This window comes from Phyllopteryx taeniolatus, chromosome 12, assembly GCF_024500385.1.
Source record: "Phyllopteryx taeniolatus isolate TA_2022b chromosome 12, UOR_Ptae_1.2, whole genome shotgun sequence".
Taxonomy (NCBI): domain Eukaryota; kingdom Metazoa; phylum Chordata; class Actinopteri; order Syngnathiformes; family Syngnathidae; genus Phyllopteryx; species Phyllopteryx taeniolatus.
Window position 1 is genome coordinate 23,446,795 of NC_084513.1, and position 25,762 is coordinate 23,472,556.

The 25,762-nt window shown below is 45.3% G+C and overlaps 2 protein-coding genes across 2 annotated transcripts; both read left to right on the forward strand.

Moving 5' to 3' along the window:
- Positions 1-9,801: 9,801 nt before the first annotated feature.
- On the forward strand, positions 9,802-12,805 carry si:ch211-184m13.4 (uncharacterized protein LOC798560 homolog). Its single transcript, XM_061792578.1, has 3 exons — positions 9,802-10,243; positions 11,111-11,616; positions 12,317-12,805. Exons 1-3 carry the CDS (start codon positions 9,916-9,918, stop codon positions 12,476-12,478), a joined length of 996 nt encoding a protein of 331 aa, XP_061648562.1. The 5' UTR covers positions 9,802-9,915; the 3' UTR covers positions 12,479-12,805.
- Positions 12,806-17,595: 4,790 nt separating this feature from the next.
- Positions 17,596-23,854, forward strand: gpr183a (G protein-coupled receptor 183a). Its single transcript, XM_061793025.1, has 2 exons — positions 17,596-19,352; positions 21,521-23,854. Exon 2 carries the CDS (start codon positions 21,524-21,526, stop codon positions 22,637-22,639), a length of 1,116 nt encoding a protein of 371 aa, XP_061649009.1. The 5' UTR covers positions 17,596-19,352; positions 21,521-21,523; the 3' UTR covers positions 22,640-23,854.
- The last annotated feature ends 1,908 nt before the right edge of the window (positions 23,855-25,762 follow it).

A 25,762-nucleotide genomic window follows, 5' to 3' on the forward strand; every position in this document is an offset into this window, starting at 1 on the left:
TTCGTTTTTACTACTACTTTGATCGCCATATTCACCTTGATAGTAATTACATCCCCATTGCATGTCATGACCACCACCAAACATAACAGCTAAGCGATGACGATTTGTCGGTTGTTAGTTAGCAGGATGACACAAAAGCTACAAAACTCCCTCCCGTGTAACTTTGCGGAGCGGCGGCACAAGCGCCAAATCAAACCAACGTGCCGGATTGGGCTGGTCGGTTTTTGCATTGCAAGACGTTGTACAGGTACATCTCAATAAATTTGAAAATATTTACCGGGATTCGAAACCCTGAACCTCAGAACCGTGAGGCAGACATGCTAATCTGCTCCAAATTGTTAGCAGTCTTTCTGGACAAAACATTTGACACAAAAGTCACTTTTGAACCTGTAGCACTTGATAGACAAGGGGGGGGGTGCCCCGCCACCGCCCCGCCCCGCCCCTCCCCCTTAGTTCCCCCTCTAACAACTCTTGTGCCCCCCAGAGAGAATCGTCCTGTAAGAACTACTGCAAATGTGTTGGCACCTTTTCGATATAAATACTCCCCCACCCTGGGCATAAGAAAACTGTCAACAGAACGGTTGTGTTCCATTTTTGCACTTGAAGTCGAAGGGCGACGGGGATTGTTTGCCGAAGACAAGGCGTTAAAACAACTACTTCACCCTTTGCTAAAGTCTGAAACGTTAACAGATGGGGCGTTGCGGTTGGACATTCCTACCCATAATACAGTACATTCGGTAGCAGCTGCCATCCCTAAAGCCTGTTCATTACTTACTTACATTTGGCTGAGTGAAAAACACCAGCGGATGTCAAGTCAAGTGTAAGACGAGCGATGTCAGAGGTGCGTGATCTGACCCACGCGTGGAAATAAGCTGTTACCACAAACCCCCCTCGCCTCAACATCCAGCCTACCGTAAATAGATCAAAGCACATCTGTTTGGCTACCCGGCAGCCACACATCTCTAATTGCGAACTGGACCTTAATGGCTCGGAGCGAGCCGTCGGACGCTGAGCGCTTTGGACACGGCTGATGCCGAAGCATATGAGCGGCGTGTTAGCGTCCGTAATCGCGGGACAGGGAATTCTCTCCGCGGCCACGTTGGCGGGCGCCTGCTCTCCGGCAGACTGAAATAGATATCACAACTTCAGCCCGAGGACGAAGTGTCCCGAGGGCTCGATCGGTGCTGACCCCTCACTTGGGATCGTGAGGGAGTGGTTCGGGGATCCGAGGAGGACCGGGCCTGACGTCGTTTGCCTCTAAAGAGGTGTTACCGCTAAATACTTCAGGGAATGACTTTAGCAGCATTTAATCCCAAATGCTCTATTCAAGTCATTAAACAAAACAAAAAACAAAAAAAAGGCAGAACCCAAAGGTGTCAAATCGGGTCCGGCAGAGTCCAAGTTGGTCTCGGCTGGATGGATAAGCACCGCGAGTGACAGGAGAAGCCTCAAGTTGGCCGCTTGTCACCGTGTGACACTGATTCAGCCTAATGAGCGTTGAGCTGTCACCGCACATCTGGCTCGCGCTCACTTGTAGAATCTGGCAGAGTCCGAAAAAACCTGCCGCTCGATGCCGGCACTGCAGACGGCCGACACCCGGCGCCGTTTGCCAGAAAATGTCCGACAAGCCGACTTCAACGAGAAATTCCAACGACGGCGCACGCAAATAAGCTTTCGCCTAGTGTGACAAGAAAATGACAGGCTTTCCATAGTTGACAATTATCACTGGCATTTTCCCAAATTTGACTTTCATCAAATATGCTGTAAAGTTTATTTTGCCTTTGAAATAGATGGCCTGCTTTGGGAATTGTGACACCTCGGTATAAAAAGTAACTGCTCATCCGACATTACTTGCGCAAAGTGTGGAACGGGGAGGATTACAGTATGTCACTAGCATGAATACTGAAGCGACAGTATTTGTGTGGCGTGGGCCAACGAGAAAAGCGACTTTCGAGCAAGAACACCAATGCTAAGCATACATTGATTTTTAAACAATTTAACAAGCATCTTCATTGGCCGCCACCACTGTCACACCTCCGTACGCCACACCTTGCGCATTCGTTTTTTGTTGAGAAGACCAGCAAGCAACACCTCGACAAGAAACCGTTGTCGTGACTTTGTTTCAACAAACCGAGTGCCGACAACCTCAGGTAACGAACTTCAAGTTGCAAGCAGACGATTGGCAATCGAGTCCGATTGATGCGTACAAGTAACAACATTTGCAATTCGACTTTCATTGATGGAGAATTCATTCATTCATCTTGCGTACCGCTTCTCCTCACTCGGGTGGCGGGCGTGCTGGCGAGAGGCGGGCTACACCCTGAACTGGTCGCCAGCCAATCGCATGGCACGTGTGAACAAACAACCATTCGCACCTACAGGCAACTTAGAGACTTCAATGAACGTAGCATGCATGTTTTTGGGAGGAAAACCCACGCAGGCACGGGGAGAACATGCAAACTCCAAACAGGCAGGGCCGGGATTTGAACCCTGCTCCTCAGAACTGTGAGGCAGATGTGTTAACCAGTCGGCCACAGTGCCGCCAATTTATTTTATTATATTTTATTACCCATCGTAGTAAACATTTTAAAATATTAAAGGGACAGCATATGGTGATTGTTGTGAACTGATGATTTCCATTTCTGGTGCTAAAGCTACTTTTTAATGAAATTGTGTAAAACTGTTATTTTTTTTTGCACACAAAAATAATACATCTGTAATTGGCAGAGAGCAGCAACTAATTCAAGATTCTGCCACTATATTAACAATATATTGGGGCATTCTTGTTTGTTCTTTTGTGCTACCAGAGTTAGAGGGCCAAACTGAAAAGAGAAAATTATACCAGGACAACTGGGTCGCTATCTTACAAGAATGACGTCATACTTTAGTTTTTTCGAGTAACTCTTTGCATTTCAAAGTCTGTGTCGAAGTGCCAAAAAGGATTTCGAAACTTGAACTAAAATGTCTCAATTGCTCATTTTTACACTGACAACAAGGGCTCCTCTCATACTTTCCTTACTTCTCCTCATAAACGTACATCTTAATCACCTTTTTCTGGAAAATTGTACTTTTTTTGTACAAATGCAACACCTGTATCCTATTCTTAGAACCTTTGTGTTCAGAAAGATTATTTCTGGCAGGATTACAACTTTTCTCTAAAGCTTTATTGTCTTTTTTTGTTTTGTGTGTTTTTTTAGTGTGGCTGAGTGTCGTCTCGCACCAGGACCCACGACTAACTGTAACGCGACTTACAGTAGTAGCAAAGGCAGCACGATAAAGCTGTGATTTCATGGTGACAATGTTGTCAGCGTTGCCTTAACGAGCACAACTTGCTGACATGCGTGACAGGTAAATGAACTATCCTCCATTGACTTATGATAACAAGTGCCATGTTCTTTCGGAGCCCGCAGTTCAGTCAAGGAAAGGTTAGCATCCCGATGCTAGTCTGGTGCTGATGCGAGGCGACAACAAGACAATGAGCGAGACTGTCGACTGTAAGGTGATAACAACGATCTGCTCGTCACGTCTGCGATGCGACGCGCGGGTCCACCCATCTGTTTTAGACCGAGTTGGAAAATTCCTCGTGGGCATCCTCGTGGAAAATAGCACAAAGGTTTACCAAACATCATTGTGGCGGCGGCACCAATTATTCTTAATCAAATCAAACGGCCTCAGCCCAGTCCGAGAAACACGCTGATCACTCCAATGACAGCAACTGTCAGTCTGCCTCCCACCAAAGAGAAGAAGCTGTTGGAATAATTAGTCCATGCCCTGTGAATATAACAATAATACAACAGCCCAGATGACGTCCCAAATATGCACGTCGCCTTCACATGACCCGAAAAGTAGCCGCCGTTCGGCCTGTGGAGCGAGGCGGAGAATTTGGGGGTCACAAATCAATATTGGCCTTGATCAAGCTCAATAATTGTTTCAAGCAAATTTGGTGGGCCTTATTGCAATTCTCAAATTGTCATCTCATTAAACAAAGAATTGCTCTCAATTGTCAATGATGTTGGCTACGTCGCAGGGATTGGCATTTGACCACATTTCACTCATCCGTTTAGGGGGAATTTTATTATTATTATTATTTTTGGATGGAAGGATCACAACGAACGAATGAAATTTCCTTGTCAGGATCATGTGGAGAAGAAGAGAGGAGTTGTGCAACAGCGTGGATGAGAGCGGTGCGCTCTAATGACATATATTGCAGAGCCATATCAAAAAAAGTCTCCCGTAGGACCGAAGGCTCTTTCGTTTATATGCTTAATTTCCATTTCCTTGGTGCTACTGAGAGAATCCTGTAAGTTCTTTCACCCAACACGGTGTCCGTACACTTGCGCGGCCGCGAGCCAGACTGGACTTTTTTCTTCGTCTCTCTAAGCGCTCCTTCGGCATAGCGCCCCCGGTGTTGCGATTGAGAAAGCACATTCGGGTAAAGCGAGCTTTCAGAACAAGCTGGCCAAACTTGTCTTCCTCAAATGGTGCTCCATCCGTCCATCCTCAGCACCGCTGATCTCCGCTCGGTTCGCGGGTGCGCTCGAGCCAATCCCAGCTGACTTGGGGCGCGAGGCGGGTACACCCTGGTGTGGTCGCCAGCCCGTTGCAGTATTAAATAAATATATACAAAAATCATCAGGTTTAGTTGGTGGAACAGCAGATGAACAGAATCGCTCTGATTGATCATGCCTGCTTGGCAACTTGTTGCTAGGCAGGATTCACAGGGCTCAATCATAAGTAACCAGTTTCGGCCGACAGGAACCAAAAGTGCAAAAGTAACTTCAAAATCCATCCATCCATTTTCAACAGCGCTTATCCCCGGTTAGGGTCACGGGGCGCCAGAGCCTCTCCCAGCTGACTTTGGGCTACACCCCGAACTGGTCGCCGCGCAATGATCCACTTTTAGAGTTTTAGATTCGCCCGGGTGTCGATGCCAGGCCAGAGGACAGAAAGTCTGAGATTCCCATTTTGCGACGACGTCGCGTTCAAAGCAATTGCGCTGTCTGCAGTCATTTTGCACACGGCGCCAGGTGCCGCCGCTGACGTCAAGTAATTATCTGATTGCAGGATGCCGTGTCGCCGTGTGAACGCGCACAGTTGCGGCAATATCCGGATTCGGTGTCAAAGGTGCTCTTCTGTTAGGGCTCCGATGCAGCAATTTTGCGGGTTTTATTTACATCGGCACAATCAACAGAGTCAGTTTGACTGCGCCAAAGCTGGAGTTCCCGTTTGCGACTGTTGGTGCTGAAAAGACCTCCAGTTAATCCCCTCGAGCCCGGCGGCTGCTGAGCTGTCCCCGACCCGAGATGGAAGGAGGCGAGTAAGTCAATGCAACGAGCTAAGTCACAGTTACGAGGTACGTCGACAACGCGGGTTGCTCTTTTCCCAAAATTGAAATTTGGAGGGGGGGGGGGGAGGCAGACAATTTATTAGGTATAGCTGCACAATACATAAGCATTATGTCCAAACTGTGTCCCAAAAACAACACAAAGCTGCTTGAAAATGGGTCTAACAAGCAAAGTGTGAACATCGTCTACATGGGGGTGGGGGTGGGGGGCAGATGTCTGGTGTGGTGATGATGAGACCAGACACGAGCCACATGAGGCCCCCCTCGCAATGTGGCCTGCAGTATGTCCACACACACACGGCATGCTTTTCAAAATAGTTTTAAGTCAGAACTACTGCACTGTTTAATAGTAACATTTTAAATTTGAATGAAGCAATGTATCCTTAAATTAAAAACAAAAAAACAAACAAAAAAAACGTCATACTTTGCTTCTATCTTATATTGCAGCGAATTTCCCTTGTGGATGACTAAAGTGTCTGTCTATTGCGCTATAATCTACAATTCCTTGTGTTTGTCTCCCCTCTAGTGGTCTCATGTTTAATTGCACTTTCCGGCTCTCATCACAGCACACAAAAATATGTTTACGAAACAAAAATTGGAATCTCTGATTTTACATAGAAAGACGAAAAGCCGTCAATATTGCGCCGGCCATCCATCCGTCCATCCGACCACCATCTCTTCTCGCTTCACCCAAGCAGCAGCAGACGAAATGGCTTAACAGCCTCCAGTCCACCCTCAACTAGTTGCCAGCCAGTCGCAGGGCACAGCTTGAAAAACACCATTCACACATGCTTAAAAAAACAAAAACACAAACTCTCCTTCACAATTTCACTTGTTGTGGTTGACTAGTGGTTATTTTGTTTGCTCGAGGTAGTTGATGAGCTTGTTAGTTGGAATTAAAATGAGTTGGTTGGTTTGTAGTGTCAATGTTGCTCTCGTTGTTGACTGCGTGGGTTCAGTTACCACTATTATTTCGTAGATATAACGTGTTAACTGCTTTGGCCAAATGAGTTAGTCGTTTAGTTTGTCGGAATTAGTCGGTTTGTTCAAGTTAAACTTGTTGACTAGTTTGTTCAAATGAGGTTCAGTTAGTTGTTGTTTTTTTTTAGTTAGTGCGAGTTATTTTACAAGCTGGTTTGGTTAAGTTAGTAAGCAAGTTATGCTTGTCCCCCCCCCCCCTTTACGTTACTTGGTCTTAGTTTTTATTTATTCAAATGAGCTCATTATTTTTTGTTGGCGATGGCTGTTGGTAAGTTATTTTGCTAGCTTGTTTGTTCAGGTTGATTACTTGTTAGCTTGTTTGTTCAAAAGGAGTAATTTGTTAGAGTTGGTTAATTTCAGTTATTTTGCTAGTTTCTTCATTCAAGTTAGTAAATTTGATTCTTTTGATTCATTCTCGGACAGTCCAGAACTGCATACTGCACGATGTTATGCGGAATCTGTAATCTTTTGCATCCTTTCTTCCCACCAACCAACTTATCGGCATTGCACTCAGCAGCAGCAAAGCGAGATTGTTTCAATATGGCAAGCGAGAGCGTTGCTTCGCACGCGATGTACTCTGCGAGCGAACAACATCCCAAATTTGCTAAGGCGGCGTTCGTGGACCCACGCTGGCGTCCGCGCACGCGTTGCGCTTTGGGTCAGCAGCACAGCGGACTGGTCCGCCTCCACCGTCAGGGCGTCTTTTAAACCATACTCCCTCTGGGGAGGGCTTCTTTCTCGGGCCACGGTGGAAACCATTGACTATTATTGTATAATTCTCTTCAAATCACCCCCCTGACCTGACCTCAACCCCCTCCTGGAAGCCCACCCCTGACTTCGCCAGCAGACAAAGGTCACATTTCGGAGAAGTGACTTCCATACCAGTTGCACGCTGGGTCGTCACTTTCAATTTCCCAAAACCTTTCACGTCACACACTCATCAGCCTAGAAAGACAACCACACCTGCACGCACGCACAAACTAGCTTTATTACTACATTATTACTGTGTATTGACATACTGCTAACCTTACATATGTTTGCAATAATATATTACAGAAAGTACAACTTTGTTGCTAAAATGAACGAGTGTAAGCGCGCACGCGTCTACGCGAAGTGCAGCTCGTAACTTTGCGCATGACACCGTATGCCCTCGTTGTGACCGAGCGCGAGTAAATCGGGCAATAACTCCAGCTGACTGCTGACAACGTGCGTGACCTTTTGCCGATCCGGAGGCCATCTGCTTCCATTACAGCAGACGCCACAGCGCTGGACGACAGCACGCCCACTAGTACGAGAGTATCACATTGGCCAGCCCGTTTGTTTTTCGTTTGTTTGTTTGTCAGCGGGATTACGGAGAAGACAAACAAACAAACAAACAAACAAACCAAAACAAAAAGCACAGGAACCAGGAGGGCAAATTTGGATTGACCTCTGCTGGCCTTGGTCGAGGTCAGCGGAGTGATGTCAACTTCTTGAAGTCAATCTTATCTGATGACTGGTTTCTCTGTCCCAAACAAGGAAGTTGTTTGAATAAACACATTTGTGTCATCGGTTAGTGAGTTAGTTAGTTGGTAAGTTCATCTGTCCCGGTTAGTTGCTTGACTCATTTTCCAGGGAGGAAGGTAGTCTGCCACTTCTTTCAGTTGGTTGATAAATTCATTCTTTTGTGCTAGGGACTTAAGTAGTTTGTTGACTTAAGTTATTCAGTTGCCAGTTAGTTAATTGGTTGCTAAGTTTGTTTATTTGTTTGCTTCAGTTCGTTCTCTAGTTTGTTCAAAATAGTTGGCTATGTCCTTTGTTCGAGTAAGTTAATTCCTTTCTTTGTGGTATTTTGCCAATTTGGTAGTTGGAGCTATTTTATTTATTTGATTCAGTTGGCAAGTTCATTTGTTCAAGTTAGTTACTTGGTGAGTTGTTGTTTTCCCCACATGTAAACTTCTTAGTTTGAGTGAGTTAACTTTCTTTGTTCCAGTTAAGTATGTGGGCTAGTTTGTTGGCTCAAGTTAGTCAGCGGCTTGTTAGTTAATCCGTTGCGAAGTGTTTGTTTGAGTTAGTTGTCTAGTTTGTTCAAATTGTGGGAGTCGGTTCCTTTGTTTGTTTGTGGTAGTTGCTTAGTTTGGTTGTCCGAGCTATTTTATTTGTTTAGTTAGCAAGTTCATTTGTTCTAGTTATCTACTTGGCAAGTTGTCCTCCACCCCCCCCCCAAGTAAACTTGTTACTTTGAGCTAGTTGGCTTGAGTTAGTCAATAGGTTAGTTAGAGTGGTTGAGTTGGTATCTTAGTTTCTTTGTTCCACTTGCTGTGTTAAAGGCAGAGGAACATTTGCGTGAATATGCGCGTGTCCTTGACAGTCAAATCATTCTTTACAAATAGGATCTTATGGAAACAAGATCAGTTCCTTGCTCAAGGGCACCGCGGCAGTGTTCGGGCAGTGAACTGGCTTCTCTCCAACCACCGCAGCTAATTGAACGTGAGCCGAGTCACACAAGAGCAACGAGCGAGTTGTCGCCACGCGCATCTGCGGCGTTTGAAACTTCCTCCGAAATCTCAGGTTGACCTCGATGTGCGCGTGTCGATTATGGCGCGCCACAGGGCGGCGGCATGACATAGAAGTTCTTGCAAAGAATATATATCTATATTTTCCATCTACCACCTGTGAGTGTAAATGTGGGAAAGCTCAAGTTGTGCATGCATGCACTGGCACACTTTGCGCAAATGCAACTACTTCCCTTCATTGATGCTCGCGTTGTGCTCTCTTTGCTTTTATTTTTAGTTGTTAGTCAAGGGCTAGTTGCAGAGTTTGTTAACTTGAGTGGTTTCGTTGGTTTGCTTGACTTGGTTTGTTGGTTAGCTCCTTTCTTGTAATTAGGGTTAGGGGTTAGTTTGTTACACTTATTTAAAGTGACTTGGATCACTTTTTTGAATTGGTTGTTGGTTTTAGTTTTTTTGAGATTTGCATTACCAATGCAACTGTTTGAATTTGTATTTTCTTCAAATTAGTTCCAAAGAGTTCGTTGGTAGGCTCATCTGTTGGAGTTGGTGCTCATTTGTAAATTGGTTAGATAGCTTAGTCGTTCAGTTTAGTTTGTTATCATCATTTAGATACGCGTTTGCTGGACATTCATTTGTTGGCATTTGTCTTGTTGGTTTGAGTTAGCGGTTGGAATGTGGTAGTGCGATTAGATAGCCGTGACCTATAAAAGTAGAACTCCAAACAACGTACATACACTGTTGGCAACCTAAAACCAAAGAGTCAAACGTCAAAACAAACCCTCTGAAGTTGGAAGCAGAGAGACAAATGTAGATGATTATCTGGCACACCATCACTATCTTGCAATGCGGCGCAGTCAACGAGTGTTTTTGCAGCGCACGCCGCATCGAAGCGCTTGCCTGGTTCTGCGTGGTATGAAAAAGCAGAGGTGGGAAGTGAGAGCCCCACAGAAGTATTTCCAGGTATTTGCCAAAAGTGGAAGCGCACGCACGCACGCAGCAGTGAGAGCAGTCGATCAGCTCGTGTTCAGCGTAGTGCTTCCTGCATCGTTGACTTTTTGTTGTTGTTTTGTTTTGTTTTCCTGCTTACTGGGATTCTCAATGGCCGCTGACAACAGCAGCAGCAACCGGAGCGTCTGCGACGTGTTCGCCGACCAGCGAGCTGCCGTCGCGGTCTTCCCCGTTTTCTACTCTCTGGTCTTCTTGGTCAGCGCGTGCGGCAACGCGCTGGTGCTGGCGGTGATGTGCCGACGACGGCGCAAGTTCAACTCCACTGCCGTGTACCTCCTCAACTTGGCCTTGTCGGACGGCCTGTTCACGCTGACGCTGCCGGGCAGGATCGTTTACTACGTCCTGCGCTTCGATTGGCCCTTCGGTGACCTCCTCTGCAGGATGAGCACGCTCCTCTTCTTTGCCAACACGTACGCAGGTAAACAAGACGGACGAGGATATTGAATGTGGATGCGTATCTTCTCAACGTGGTGCGAACAGTTTGAGGGAGCAGGTCAAAGGTTAGCGAGTAAAATGATGACACTTCCAACCCACCTGTGTCGTCTATTAGTTCAGCGCAAGGACACGAGTCATAAGACTGGAAGCGTTGCCCGCCATCTACGTAGTTTGACGTGTAACCCCAAAGCGTGGTTCAGCGGTCAAATGTTGCCTCTCTACTACATTGGAGCCCTGCGTCACTAAACTGTACGCAGTGAACAGCTCTCCAAATCTCATTGAAAATCACTTGATAATGACTCTTTTGCATCTTTTGGATGTTCAATGTTTTGGCGAAGTGTCCGACTCATTTGAAAGTCGGAACTTCGGAAAGTTAAATGCCCCTAAAAGTCGGACAATTTGAGATCTGACCGCAATTTTTGGGAAGCGACACCGACAGACCTGCAGCACAAAATGTGCACCATTTGAAATGCAAAAAATATATATATAATAAAAACTCCCTTTGACCTTTTGCAATGGAATCTAAAATGTTTGCAAAAAAAATATGACTAACGTCGCACAAAAACTTCAGAATTGGCAGCCATCATTTGAAATGGAACGGCTAGGTTTGCTACTACTTTTAAACATGTACAGTAGACCTAAAATGAAAGTTCAAGTTAAACAATTTGTAATTTGTCCAATTTTGTTAAAACCTTGAAGCGTAATGGCTACGACTTGTTAAATTGAAGACTGCAGACGAAACTTCATGTTATCATCGGACATTTTCAATTTCAGCGGCGTCGCCGACATCGTCCTCGGTTCATTGGCTCAACCGGTTAGTGTTGTCGTATTTTTCTGTTACTTGCCGCAGGTATCGGCTTCATGACCTGCATCAGTCTGGATCGCTGGCTGGCGGTGGTGCACCCTCAGCGGCTGCGCCGCATGCGGCGGGCGAAGGCGGTTCGCCGGGTCTGCTGCTCCGTTTGGGTTCTGGTGTCCGCTCAGGTGGCTCCCGTGCTGTTGCGCAGCACGCTGCGGCACCACGAGGGCAGACGGACCTGCATGGAGTACTTCGACCTCCGCGGCTCCCGCTGGACGCCGCGCTTCCTGCTCCTGGCCTGCGTGGTCTCCTTCTGCTGCCCGCTGGCCGCCATCCTGGCCTCCTACGCCAGGATCCACTCCAAGCTGCGGGCGGGGGCCGAGCGCAAGTCTGCGTCGAGAAGGAACCGCCGAGCCAACGGCGTCATCCTCCTCATCCTCCTCACCTTCATCGTGTGCTTCGGCCCGTACCACCTCAACGTGATGCAGTTCATGTGGCGAACGATGCAGCGGGAGCTCTCCTGCGACGAGCTGAGGGGCTTCAAGGTGTCCTCCCAGGTGGGGCGGCACTCCATCGACCATCTTCTCCGTGATCGTATTCAGAAGCAGTTTCGTAACATCCGTGCGCCGTTAAGTGCGGGGAGATTTTGCAACGTTACCGGTAGCCAATCAGAGCCCAGCGTTTCCCACAAGACTGCCAAAATATATTTTTTGAACAATCATATTGACTTCTTACTGCAGTGATTTCAAAGTGTGGTCCGAGTATCCCAAGTGGCATGTGGGCTCCCTCTAGTGGTACGTCAAGGAATCACTACCAGTCTACAGTTCAGTTGTGTTTATCTTTAATGTGCAATACATTTCAACTGAATCATTACTATATTTAAGCGCATGTGTATAATGTTACAGTGGCTTACTATAATCTAGAAAACAAAAACTCAAGCTCATTTTACATTAGCCTTAAAAATGAAATGCTGTATATGTCCACGTTGAAACCTGTAAAAATACCAATTACTACTTTCCTATTAGCTAGCACATCTTTTGGCAATTTAGGGCTTTACAAAAAGAGCACAAAAATACACAGACGAGCACAATTTTTATGTTTTACTTTTTTTTTTAAATCGAATCACTGAGGTTAGGTTCCATAGGGGGAAAAAAAGCGTGACTTGGCAAATTTGTTGCGAGAAAGGAACGAGCTCTGCATGCCACGTCGCAAAATCGTTACTGCATGTTGATGATAATCATCATAATCTTGTTGCAGATTACCGTCTCGCTCATGAATTTCAACTGCTGCTTGGACCCGCTCATCTACTTCTTCGCCATCAAGACGTACAAGAAGCAAATGTTGAGCCTGTTTCCGCACGGCCTGTGCGCTTCCTCCAGCGCATCCAAGACAACGGAGAACAGCAGCAGCAACAGCTGAGAAAAGAAACGGAGCGTCGTCATCCATCCATCGAACAAAAGGCCTTTCATTTCAATTCTCTTATAGTTTTGGAGCATCCTAATACAGTGGATCCCCACTATTCGCGGGGGATAGGAACCGGGCTGGTTCCCCCACAAAAATAGAAAAATAAATAAAGTAATTAATTAAAAGAATTGTATTTTTATTTTTTTAATCTTTTAATTCCTGTTCTGCGAGGATACGGGGGTCCACTGTACTTTAATAACTCATACTTGCATGTCATTTAGAGCTGTGCAGAACTTTGCAGTTCAAGAAGCTTTTCGTGCATTTGTGACGACACTGAGCAAATTAAACGCAGTTCAACAACGTGTGTGACGCGCTTGACCTGTTTGAGCCACATCACCAGGGCAAAACATTCGGAAGACTTCTCAGGAAGCGTTCCGTGAGCGTGGGTGGCTTGACAGCACAATTGTGGCGAATACCACTTCCTCATGCACTGTTCCTGTGCCCCCTCACGTCCAAAAGTGTGTGTGTGTGTGTGTGTGTGTGTGTGTGTGTGTGTGTGTGTGTGTGGCGGCACAAGTCAAATTGTTCGTCCGCATTAACGCCACAAATTTCAATTGCCTGAACCGTTTGACACTTTGTTGCCCTCTTGTGGACTCTTGTAGTACTGCAGGCCGTTCTCTGCTCCCACTGAGCCTGTGAACGTCAACCACTAGAACTGCAATACCTCTCTTCTGCCAGCGCGTGGCACTGTTACTCCAAATACCGCCTCTCAGTAAAAACATTGTGGGCCTCTTGCGAGAGTCTTCTTAATAAATGCTGTTTTTCGAAAAGGTCAGAGTACTGCGACAGAGAAGACCCTCACAAGCACGGGCAGAGCATCAAACTCCGTAAAGAAAGGACTCCAACGCTGAAACTCAGAACTACGAGGCAAACGTGCTCACCACATTACACCATCATACTGGAAAATGACGTCATTGACGAACCAACCAACTGAATATGTGCATGTGCCCGCATGTGACTAGTGAAAAAAAAAAGAAAAACTATTTCAAAATGATTTACAGTGAGTGGCCTTAGCGTGTGTGTCTGTCGGCACTTCTAAACTGTTTGGGGGGTTGTCACTTGTGAACATTCACAGCAGGGCTCGTCGCTTCCGATTCCCAGCAAATCGCGGTCCAACATTGTACACAATCTGAGAGCTGTGACTGTGCCAACATGAAAATGGTATAACCGTGCGGAGTGGAACCCCAAAAGTTACTTTCCAACATTTCCAAGGACAAGTTGCACAAACCTTTGGAGTTTAACTGCGGTCAGATGTGACGTCACATGACCCCTCAGATCTCAAATAGCAAAGGATTCATCGTGGGTGAATGGTTTGTTTTTATTTGTATTTTTTTAGTATGCGGCCTCACATTCAAAGCAGGCAAACGACAGCAACCGTGTCAAATGTTCCGTGTAGTCGAAAGGAAGGATGGCCCTGATTTAAACCAGGCAAACCTTTTTGCAAAATGAATCAGAATCGAGAATTGAATTTTTACAGCGACATTTTGTCCGTTTTGGATTAACCTTTACATCCGCAATATTGTGATGCTGTTCGTCTGGATTTCAAATTTGCCAAATTTTGCAAAAATCGCCGCCGACGGTCGTCCACGCACGACAACGAGTTGCACATTTAGCGGTTGAAATGATGGAAAAATATGAGAAAAAGCTTTCAGAACGCAGTAAAGCGCAGCAAACTACTGGCTCAATAATTAGCATATTGCTTTCTGACAAAGTCAACAATCCACATGAATTCAATTTTACAAAAAACATTTTACATACAGCTCTTATCCTGGATCTCATTACAGTTCCATAGGTAATAATGCTAGTTTTGATGGCTGATTAAGATTGATATTTTCGTCTTCAAGTCATTATTGCTTTGTTTCTTGACTCTGAATTCATTTCTAAGTACTTAATACAAATCCCATCCGGCGCGTTGACAGCTTTTGGGGTTTCATTCTGTTCAAAATAAGGAGCAAGCCACAGTCGCTTCCTGTGCAACTACTGCAATCTTATCTCGACCGCAAGTCGAACAAATCAGCTCGGTGTCCCGCTTGTTTATCTGCGCGCTGCACTCGCCACCGCCACGGTTATATGTCGTTAATAGCACTAACTGTGACACAACCAGTGGCGACTGTGAGGTGCCGATACCGCAAACTGTAAACATTCTGTAAACTAAAAGACGGATGTAACTTCAACAATAAGAGAAGATGCCACCTTCAGCACCTTTAAAAGTGACTCATACATATCAAACCAAGTCTTTTGCACAGTTATGAGGTGCAGGTCCGTGTATATCGTACTGTACGCAAAATCAAGGTATGGAAATTTGATTGCAACTAATGCGAGGCCAACTATTCGAGGCGTGAGCAAACTTAGTCAGCTAAGTTAACGTGGCAAACACCGCGCATGCGGCAATGTTTGCGACATTTACGTGTACGTAAGCCCGTTGCTTTTCATTCATACATACTGTATGTACAAATACCGCAACGGAATCGCCCCGTCTGGATCGTCAGGTGTCGCAGTCGTTTTTACTCTGCGCTGCGGTCTGCTTTGCATTGATTGTTGTTATGGGTTTACTTTGTCACTCGGTGGATGTAACCTTGGATTTTCTCCGGGAGGCGCAGACAGAGAAAGCACGATGTTGCTTCTGAATACCTGACAGACTCAGGGGAGCCATTCGCAGGAAAAACAACAACAAAAAAGGCTTTTAACAAGCTGAAGCGAATCTTCCATTCTGGTTTTGAAAAGTAGCTAGCCGTCAAGGCCTCATCTGCCGACTTAAGAGCGAGCGCCCTCTATTGACCGGCCGGCGCCGAATACTACTGTTTGACAGTGATAACGGCCCTCTGAGGAAAAGCGTCCCAACATTGTGGCCCATGACAAAAAGGAGTTTGACACCACTGCTCTACTGTATCTATCTGGCTTGCCACAAATGTCGAACCCTGCACAGGATTTTGAGTGTGCAAATCCCTGAATGAGAGCATCTGAGGCCGAAAAGAAGCATTCAAATGAACACGTTGGCACAGGGGATTTCCTTTGACAAGTGTCTCTCTCGCAACTTCCTTTATTAAATACCGGATGTGCACGGCATTGATAAGCATCAGATGCTCAGGGGCATGTCCTCCCATTCGCTTTGTCATCACGAGCATCGGAACTTGTCGCATGTTGGAAACACCACAGGCGGGAGTCCCGTGAGAACATAGTTGGCCACTTTTCCTCGGGCATTGTTGTGTAAAAATAGCGCAGGCGGCACAGCGGGCAGCGCGCGGCCCGTCGGCGAGGGGCACGGCCGTCGGAGAGGCCCCCAGTGAGTCACGAGCCCGCGTCTCGGCCGTGAGGAAGTCGGAGCGCTTCCTCTGCCTCGCCGCCGGACTTGTTTTGAACAAACGACGGTTGCGCTCATTAGCGCAGAGAATACGACGGCTACATTTGTAAGCGCTTAACAAAACAGTCCCTCCCGTTTCCCAAATGGTACCATGTCGGATTATCTTGATTTGGCGCCGGGTGGCACCTGACACCCGCTTACGCTCACTTGCCAGTTTATTAGGTACACCTGCACAATGTACAAAGAATCAACGCAAGAACTGCAGCAAAAAGTCAGAGACTTGACAAGCACATTAATAATCAGATTAATTGTTCAACTTCAAACAATCATCACGAGTGATGTGGACGGAAAGTAGAAATTCTTATCATTTCAACCCAAAAAGATGCCAAAGTCTGCCTGCCTTTGTTCATAATCCAAAGGCGGTTCCGCGCGCCAAAGGAACGACAATTTGCTCTTGTCTCTGTCGCGACGAGCAGTAGTTAAGTAGCGTAACTACGACATCTTTTGCTGTTCTCATGTCCAACGGTCGCCTGTTGATGGCGGCATTGTATCCCGAATTTGTACATAGGGGAAATCGGAACTGTACGGCTATCGTTAACCTCCGCTAACGCCGAACTCAAGTCCTAATTCGCGTAAATTCTTCAATGAAACATTTCGATGTCAACGTTCAAGTGGAAAAACGACAGGACCTTAGCTTGCCTTCTTGTGCCGTGCGATGACGTGTTCTTCCGCCGCTTCACGATATAGCGCCGCGCATTGTTTGCAACCTCGAAAATTTGTAAACAGTTGTGCAGACATAAAACTTTGTGCGGGGTGGCCACAACCAATCTACGATGAACTTTTTTTTCACCTTGAAAAACACAGAGGGTGCAGGGGCCGGCGTGGTCGCTCCGCCCCTGGTTGGAAACAGACCATCTCAATAGGGCAACCCAAAAACACACATTGACGAAAAGCGTGAAACATAGACAACGTGCTGCTCTGCGCAGTGCCAAAAGTCATGCGAAACGGGCCGCTTTGCTTCACAGTTTGTTCTCAGCCGCAGGTCATAGTTCACTTGCTTCACACCACTACAAACCACAAGTGAAATTACAAGCGCTGCCGCTGCAGCGTTTTGTGGTTACGAATGGCATGCGATGAACTAGTTCGTGCCCTTTTCTAGTGTGCATGCCAACCACAGAAGTCAAGGTAACGATTTGTTCTCCCTTTTTCGTAATCGCTTTTTTATTTTCCATACAAATATTTACTGTATTTGTAGTGTTACAACTGCATTAGCGTAAGCCTGACTTGCGCACAAATCAGTGTTTTAGGAACGGAACTCCCTGTAAAAAAACTGAGGACTCCCTGTAAATGTTTGGCCATCATCATGTATCAAATAACATCCTGCGTGTGTGCTTGAAAGTTGGAAAGGAAGTGATTCACCGCTTGTTCTGCTGGGGAAACAGCATTTGCTGGCAAATGAAAGTGTCTCAATGAATGTCAAGGGTGCAAATCGCTTCTTCTTTGGCTTTTTCTCATTATTTTATTCTTTTTAATACATGTACTCCGAAAGGAATAGCCTCAACAAGACATGAGAGAAGAGTTGGTACATTCAGAAAGTTACATAAGGTAAATGGACTTGCATTCAAAGCAGTAAGAAAGCGTTAATTTGTTGTCAGAGTGTTAGAATAAAAAACATTAAAAAAAATTTTTTTTTCCCTTTTTCCCCCCCCCATTTTTTTGTTTTCTTTTTTTTTCCTTTTTGGGGGGAACAAACTCCAGAAATGCTCTGTTTAAAAATAATTTAAAAAAGAATATATATATATATTTTGTCCCGAACCCCACTGTATTATCGAACAGATAATCAGATATAAGTTCCTTCTTGTGAGCTCCGCACGTTACTATTGTGGCGAGGATGAGCCGCGTCGGAAAAGCTGAGAAACTTCCAAAATCTTTTCACATGAACAATCAGCAGACCGGCAACTCGCGAATGTTGCGGGTGCTATTTTCTCGATTCCCTCGCAGCTCGAAAGAGATAAGAAGTGATAAGTTAGCATATTGAGAACGAAGCAGCTATCAGTCAAGTGACGACGCTAAAAGGATTTTGAGTTTTATCTTCTCCTGAAAAGTGTACGGAAGTTCATGCCACCATTTTGCGTATGTATAATTGTTAAGTTGGCGAAGTTGAGTCCACGTACACGTCCACGGACCTCCCCGTTAATTGCTAAGTTAGCATGCTATGCTATGTTCGGTGTTACATTAGCTTAGCGAGCGCTACGATTTATGTCCGTAAGTGGCGCTCATATTGAGGTGATGTGTCTGATAATGTGCCTTATGCAGCTGCTCAATGTTACTTATAAAGTAACTTGACTTTTAACGTCAAGTCATCAGTAGTCACTAAGTTACTTTTGTTGTTGTTGCATAATCAGTCAAATAAAGAAGTCAACAGATTACGTTTTCAAGATAACGGCTGCAACAGTTCTCGAAATCCTAGCGAGGATTGGTGGGATAGAAAATGGACGGATGGAACTTTTCCTGTTAGAACTTTAAAAAAAAAACTTTTTTTAAAAAATAAAATTTCCGACTAAGTTCTTGTAACACTCAGCTATTAATGTTACAGCCTTTGCATTTAAAGGCAGTGCTCGTTCATATGTGATGACTCATAAGACATTTAACATTGCAAGTGCAGCTGTTTTTTGACAAGTGAGGAACTAAAGCAGGCGTGTCAAACACGAGGCCCGGGGGCCACATCTGGCACGCAACTTCACGTTAGGTGGCCCGCGAAGCCAAATCATTTACATCAACTTCCATGGTGCTTGCTAAAATCTGTATAAAAATGTCAAATTGTCATATATACAAGTAAATAAGGCTGAAATATTGCAAGCATTTTCTGGTTATCAAACAACTTTTGCCATTTTTTTTCAAACTATTATCCTTGACTTCTAATTTAGCCCTCAACTTGTTGCGTATACTGTATGTAATACTATGATGAGGCAGTAGATGGTTTTCGCAGTCTTAACGGCCCTCTGAGGGAATCCATACCAACAACGTGGCCCGCGACAAAAACGTGTTTGACAACCCACCACCGAAAATATGAAAAATGCGTGGCTTGGTAAAGCATAATCTTCTGTCTTCACTTTGCTCACCACTAAAAGGATTCAAAACTGAAGATTACAGAGAACTCGATTATTGAGTTGTGACTTCTTGTGAAGCTGAAACCGCTTCCTCCCAAAAACCAACTAATAATCTTTCACTGCCTTTAAGGATTAAGAATAATTATGACAAGTACAGTAGATACAAGGATGGAGTGAGAGGGTGGTAGTGAAGTGGTGGAAGGCGGGTTGGTGTGTGTGTGTGTGTGTGTGTGTGTGTGTGTGTGTGTGTGCAACAACAGGATATTTTGTCACCATGGTCCCTGGCAGAAAATCAGCACGTTGTTTTTCGAATGCGACCGGCGAAAGGCGGGCCTGCGTGAAAGGCGGGTAGCCTGGTGGGGTCTGGCGCCTGGTGGCATGTGCGGTGGAGCTAAAGCAGACTGCACGCAACTTTGAGGTAAGATCACTTCTGTTATTGGGAAATTAAATCAACAGACCCATGATATCATCTTAAATATGTCTGTATTGCATATTCAGTTATGGAAGGTATTAGAATGACATAAGTAGGGGGACTAAACTTGTTACCTGCTGTTGAAAAAACCCAAAACAAAACATTGTGATGCTTTCACACCAGTTTGGCTAGGAATTGAAATGTTGAAGGAAAAAAAAGGCACCATTCATCATTTTAATTTCTACAATTCACTGTTTTGTGTGCCAGGCGCAAACACAAACAAGCAAGAAGGGAAGCCCACTTCCTCGTGCGCGAGGCAACGTTTTCCTTTGCCAACGTCGGAGCGCCGCGTCGAAGGTCGCTCGGTATTGTTCGCGGGCTTCCGTCGGGTCCGTTTGACAGCCGACAATGTGGATGAAATTTCCTGCGAGTCCCCTCGTTAACGTTGAGCAAAGAGTACGCAGAGAATTGGGAAAAATGGCTAAAAGCAGCATAGACACGCACGTTTGTCACATTAAAGAGATGCTTCCCATTTCTGCCCTCAATTCATTTGTGATTTCACTTTGACTAAAAAAGAGACAAAAATAAATGACCTACTTCTTCACACAAACGATCATTTTATTCAATAATGACATGAAATAGGAAGAGGATATCAAGGATACACACATTTTTGTTGTTTTTCAGATCAATTGAAACATCAAATTTGGAGACATAATGAACTCCTGTTTATATTTTTAACCCACTTTATCCGACACAATTTAAACACACTTCAACATTAAAACACATTTTGAACACACTGGAAAGATAATTGAACAAAAACAATTGCGAGCATAAAGTGTATCGAAAATATGATACATATGTGTGTCATATATGCGTGTTTAAAAGGCGGGGCCTGCTGAGGGTCTGCGTGTGAGCGTGAGCTGTGGCCAACAGCATCTCTTGCAAACTGCTGAGTGGCATTGGAAACTGCGGTATGTAAGTATAGAGTACTCTAAAAACCCATTCAAAAACAAATACAGCAGGCATTTCCGCAAAGGACAAGTAGAAACCTGGACTGCCTATTTGTGTTTGTCTGTAAGTTAGCACGCTACGTTTTTGTAACAACAGAACAGTGGGCTAACGGTTAGCAAGTCTGCCTCCCAGTTCTGAAGTTTGGGATTCGATTCTCTGCTCTGGCCTTCCTGTGTGGATTTGTTCTCCCACGTTTTGCCAGATACTCAAGCTGTTTCCCACAATCCCAAAACATGCACGTGAGGTTCACTGAGGACTTGAAATCAGGGGTGTCCAGACTTCTTCCTCCGAGGGCCGCACACCGAAAAATCGAAGGACGCAAGGGCCCCTTTGAAATGATTCGCATGAATGTATCAAATACGGTAAAACGAATCAACCGACCAAGTTCAGTACCTATTGTTTATGAATTATAATTGTGCGGGCGGGTGGGCCGCAAATGGGTCCCGGGTGGTAGTTTGGACACCGCTGCCCCAAATGTTCGGCGAGTGTAAATGTGAGCATGAAGGCCGGTGTGCATGCAGCCCCTCGGCCAACGTCATCCGGGACGGGCTGCGGCTCAGCCCGAGCGGCCGACAAAACGCACAAATGACGAAATTGCAGCCGTCTTCATTTTGGTTCAATTGTTCCAGTCCAGGCGGCACGGTGGCCGACTGGTTAGAGCGTCAGCCTCACAGTTCTGAGGTGCGGGGTTCAATCCCCGTCCCCGCCTGTGTGGAGTTTGCATGTTCTCCCCGTGCCTGCGTGGGTTTTCTCCGGGAACTCCGGTTTCCTCCCACATCCCAAAAACATGCATTCATTGGAGACTCTAAATTGCCCGTAGGCATGACTGTGAGTGCGAATGGTTGTTTGTTTCTATGTGCCCTGCGATTGGCTGGCAACCAGTTCAGGGTGTGCCCCGCCTCCTGCCCGATGACAGCTGGGGTAGGCTCCAGCACGCCCGCGACCCGCGTGAGGAGAAGCAAGTGCTATGTCACAAAAACAAGCTTTTAAGGAAGCAGCTTTACTCACGGAAAAGAGCAATATTTAGCCCTACTTCCTCTTTGAAAGTACCTTCAGATCATGTGTCACCTTGTGGTTTTTACAAGGCAAAAAGGCTACAACGGCGCATGACGTTCTTGACCTTTAACCTGTACGTCTTAATCTCTTTCACTTTCAAAAATCAGAACATGGTGATGGCCGCGGCCCCTTCTCCCGTGCTCGGCGCCCGTCCGTCGGCCGACAACGACTCCGCCTGCGACACCCTGTACGCCCACAGGAGCTACGCCCGGGTTTTCATGCCGCTGGTCTACTGCGCCGTCTTCCTGGTGGGCCTGCTGGGCAACGTGCTGGCGCTGCACGTCATCCGTCCCAACCTGAAAAAGATGAACTCCACCACCTTGTACTCGCTCAACCTGGTGATTTCAGACATCCTCTTCACGCTCTCGCTGCCCTTTAGGATTAGCTACTACGCGCTAGGCTTCCACTGGCCCCTGGGCGAGGCCGCGTGCAAAATCTCGGGCCTGGTCTTCTACATCAACACCTACGCCGGCGTGAACTTCATGACCTGCCTGAGCGTGGACCGCTTCATCGCCGTCGTGCTGCCCCTGCGCTTCTCCCGGCTGCGCAACGTTAGCAACGTTCGCTACATCTGTGTCGGCGTGTGGCTGCTGGTCCTGGCGCAGACCCTCCCGCTGCTCGGCACGCCGATGACCAACGCCGAGGCGGACGGCTTCGTCACCTGCATGGAATACCCGAATTTTGAGAAGATGGACCACATCGCCGCCATTCTCATCGGTGGCGTCTTCCTGGGTTACGTCATCCCCGTCGTCACCATCCTGGTGTGCTACTCCTTCCTGTGCTCCAAACTCCGTTCCACGGCCAAGAGCAACCGCCTGACGGAAAAGTCGGGGCGCAGCCGCAAGGCCATCGGCGTCATCTGCTGCGTGTCCCTGGTCTTCGTGCTCTGCTACAGCCCCTACCACATCAACATTCTGCAGTACATGATCCGCAAGCTGGCGTCGCGCCCGGACTGCGCCGACCTCACTGCCTTCCAGGTGTCGCTGCACATCACCGTGTGTCTGATGAACCTCAACGCCTGCTTGGACCCCTTCGTCTACTTCTTCGCCTGCAAGGGCTACAAGAGGAAGCTCCTGAAGCTGCTGAGACTGGAGGTCAGCATGTCCGTCTCCAGCGTCGTCAGAACTTCACCCGAAGGCTCTTCCAAGGACTTTATTGACGGCAACAAGATCCAGCTCAGCGGCTCCGCTTCGGCCTCGGAGAGGAGATCGCGGCTGAACGTGTAAACCAGAAGAATGTTGGAGGGACCGAAGCAAAGATTTTCCAGACGACTGTGGTCCCTAGTCCACCAGGACTGCTCTCATGGACAACATCGGGGTAAACATGTTGGGGCGCGGTGGTTCCAAAAGAAAAGGCTTACAACTTTCGCCGTTTATCTCTCAAGAAGCGTGGGCCAATGACGCCACCAAGTAAAGACTCTATGACCATTGAACAACTTCAGGCTGCTATGAACTTGGACTTTAACCTCACTTCTTTGCCAGAAACTACTTCATGTTAGTGTTTTAATTCAGCTGCTTCCAGAAGTCACTGAGAACAAATCAGGTTGATGGTTCGTTCACGTGAACAGGGCGCTTTTAGAAAAAGACCGAGGGTGTTTTTAAGAATCTTTACAAATGAAAAAAAACAAAAAAAAAACAGGCCAATGGTGAAACGGTTGAGCCATAAACCGTGGTCCAAATTAATATCACTGTTTCAAATTTTAATTAGCATTAATACCATATTTACTGTCTCTGAGAGTAGTAGTTGACTCTCAGCTTATATAGTGCGTGCCTCTGCAAGAAACAAACAAAAAAAGGAAATCATATAAGAAGAAGAGGAGGAGGAGGAGGAGGAGGAGGAGGAGGAGGCTTGACAGCGAAGACGACGACATCGGACGCATGTGTTACATAATCGCTGGCGTCGGGCGAAAACCTCGCATCTCCGAAACCTTCACTTTGCAGGAAAGCAGATAAATTGCATGTCATTGACAAAGATAGCGAGCCTCTTCAGCACTTGATATTGGACAACGATTTGTAGAAATAACATATCCATGTGGGGACTGACTAAAAGTATCCATTTGCGAAAATAAATGGATATTGACCAAATTTGCACTTCGCAGGTTTTGGCCCGACGTCACAGCGCTACGAAAGATGGCGAAGTTAGCCAAAGTGACGGCGATATTCTGTCACTGTGCCGCATAGTTTGCGTTTTGTTAGACTGGCGATGGAAGAGGAATCCGAGACGCTTTGTCTGTATAAAAAAAAAAAAAAAAGGCCGATGGGAGACAACACGACTAATCTTTGGAGTCGTCTGCATTGGAGTCATTTTAATTACAACCTTTGTGGCATCCTGCATGCATGAAAATCCAAATGTCAAAAAAGTACATATGGTTGCTGAATATAGTTTTGTATTCAATATAAAATGCTTTTGAATGGGATGTAGTAAACAATTACGACAAAATATTCCAGTTGCTTCAAGATACGATTCATCGGTTCCACACATTGACCACATAATAAACAATCAAGTCATTGATTATTAGACCCAGCCCTAATTTTGACATTTATCGTTGTCGAACACATTTACAATTGTTGACATTTCTCTTCAGGTGTCGCTCGGCGCACAGCTTGAGGCAAAATACTAAAATAAAATATCAATAAAATGCTCTGACCAAGATCACTGACGTTTGAAGGTGAAATTAGCGCACTTCATTCTCTGGGATTTTCAAAAAAATCCATAAAGTTAATACGTATTTTTAGGTGCAGCATATAAATCTTACAGACTGCCTGCAAATACAGTGGTTACTCACAGTATTAGGCATAGTATCAACCATATTAATTTGGAACAATATTCAAGCCAAGAAGAAGTTAGAACTAGGCATCATTTTCCGAAAATGTTTACCGAGTGTTGCTCATATTCATTTCAAACAACACACAACAAAATGACATTTTCTCGCAGCAGTTGTCGCAATTTATGCCATCTAAAACTTTCTTTGTTTTCCTTCGACCAGAGTTGTTGCGGTTTTGAAAGTGTCAAAAAGGCAAGTGAGTCACAAGACGGAGAGGTTGGCTTGACCAACACGTTACATCATCCCATTGTGACCGAATTGCGTAGAATCATCATCATCATGTATTACAGACACCGAAGCATATTGCATTCACTTCTGGGGGAAACAAACAAAACAAAAATTCGGAAGAATTTATTTGGGATGGTTTTTTTTAAATTTTGTTTAAAAAAAAATTGTAATGTTTTTCTGAATTTGGAGTATTTGTCCTGATGACCCCCCCCCCCCCCCCCCCCTGAAATGAAGCAGATTACAAATTGTAATGTATGAATGTTTGCGGCTCTCCCGATCCAAGTCACTCGCGAGGAATCAACACACAAAAGAAGCGTCGGGAAGCCGTGCACAGCTGGGGCCTCCGGGGGACGTTTTAAAAGTCGTGCCCGCCTGGGTCAAGGTCGCAGAAGGCACGAGGGGCGCTGAGGGACGTCCTGTTGGCGTGCACAGGATGCCCCCTTTCAGCAGCAACGCCGCTTGCCTTGGCCCCCTTTTGTCTGTCTGGCTCTCATCATTTGTTTGAATAAACGTCGTGTTCGTATATACTGGTCCAAACATTTGTATGCAGTTATACTGTATGTCAAAATATTTCAATCAAATTAATTTACAAAAAAAAAACCAAACCCCAAAAACTAAAAACTACATCAATATAGCAATTATAAATTTGCTTACATTGTTATTATACATAGATCAAATAGTGGACAAAAATGGGCATTTTATAAACTCTAATTATGTTTACATTTTAATTATATAATATAGTCAGCTTATTTTAGAGTGATACAATATAAATCTTAAATGCAAATGTCAGAGTTACATTTCTTTGCCTTGATTTTTTTTCAACATTAGGTAGAAAATATCACAAAATATGAATGATATATAATAATATTCAAATTTCTGCCACCAGGAATGAATACATGTATATATATATATATATATATATATATATATATATATATATATATATATATATATATATATATATATAATACGTTGGCAGTAATGCATTTCTTATTTTTAAATGATCAGTATGTAATATTGCTGATGCTGGTTGCTTTGCAGTAATTACTTTGAGCCTCTAGAGGGGAGTATATACCAGTATATACAAATATCATGGTGCAAGTCATAATTAAAAGGCTAAATATAACACTTTGCACACATATTTAAGGAGCTATAGTGGAAGAGTAGAAATAGCAATAGCTTGATAAATCTGTAAAGGACATATATAGACTTTATAACAGCAACAATAAATATAGAGTGGAGGACTTACTAAAACAACCACATGACAAGTATCAAAGGGATTTATGTAAAAAAAAAA

Coding starts and splice junctions, on each gene's coding strand:
- si:ch211-184m13.4 (XM_061792578.1), top strand. CDS start 9,916: ATGGCCGCTGACAACAGCAGCAGCAACCGGAGCGTCTGCGACGTGTTC. Junction 10,244..11,110: donor CTTTGCCAACACGTACGCAG/GTAAACAAGACG, acceptor TACTTGCCGCAG/GTATCGGCTTCATGACCTGC. Junction 11,617..12,316: donor GCTTCAAGGTGTCCTCCCAG/GTGGGGCGGCAC, acceptor ATCTTGTTGCAG/ATTACCGTCTCGCTCATGAA.
- gpr183a (XM_061793025.1), top strand. CDS start 21,524: ATGGTGATGGCCGCGGCCCCTTCTCCCGTGCTCGGCGCCCGTCCGTCG.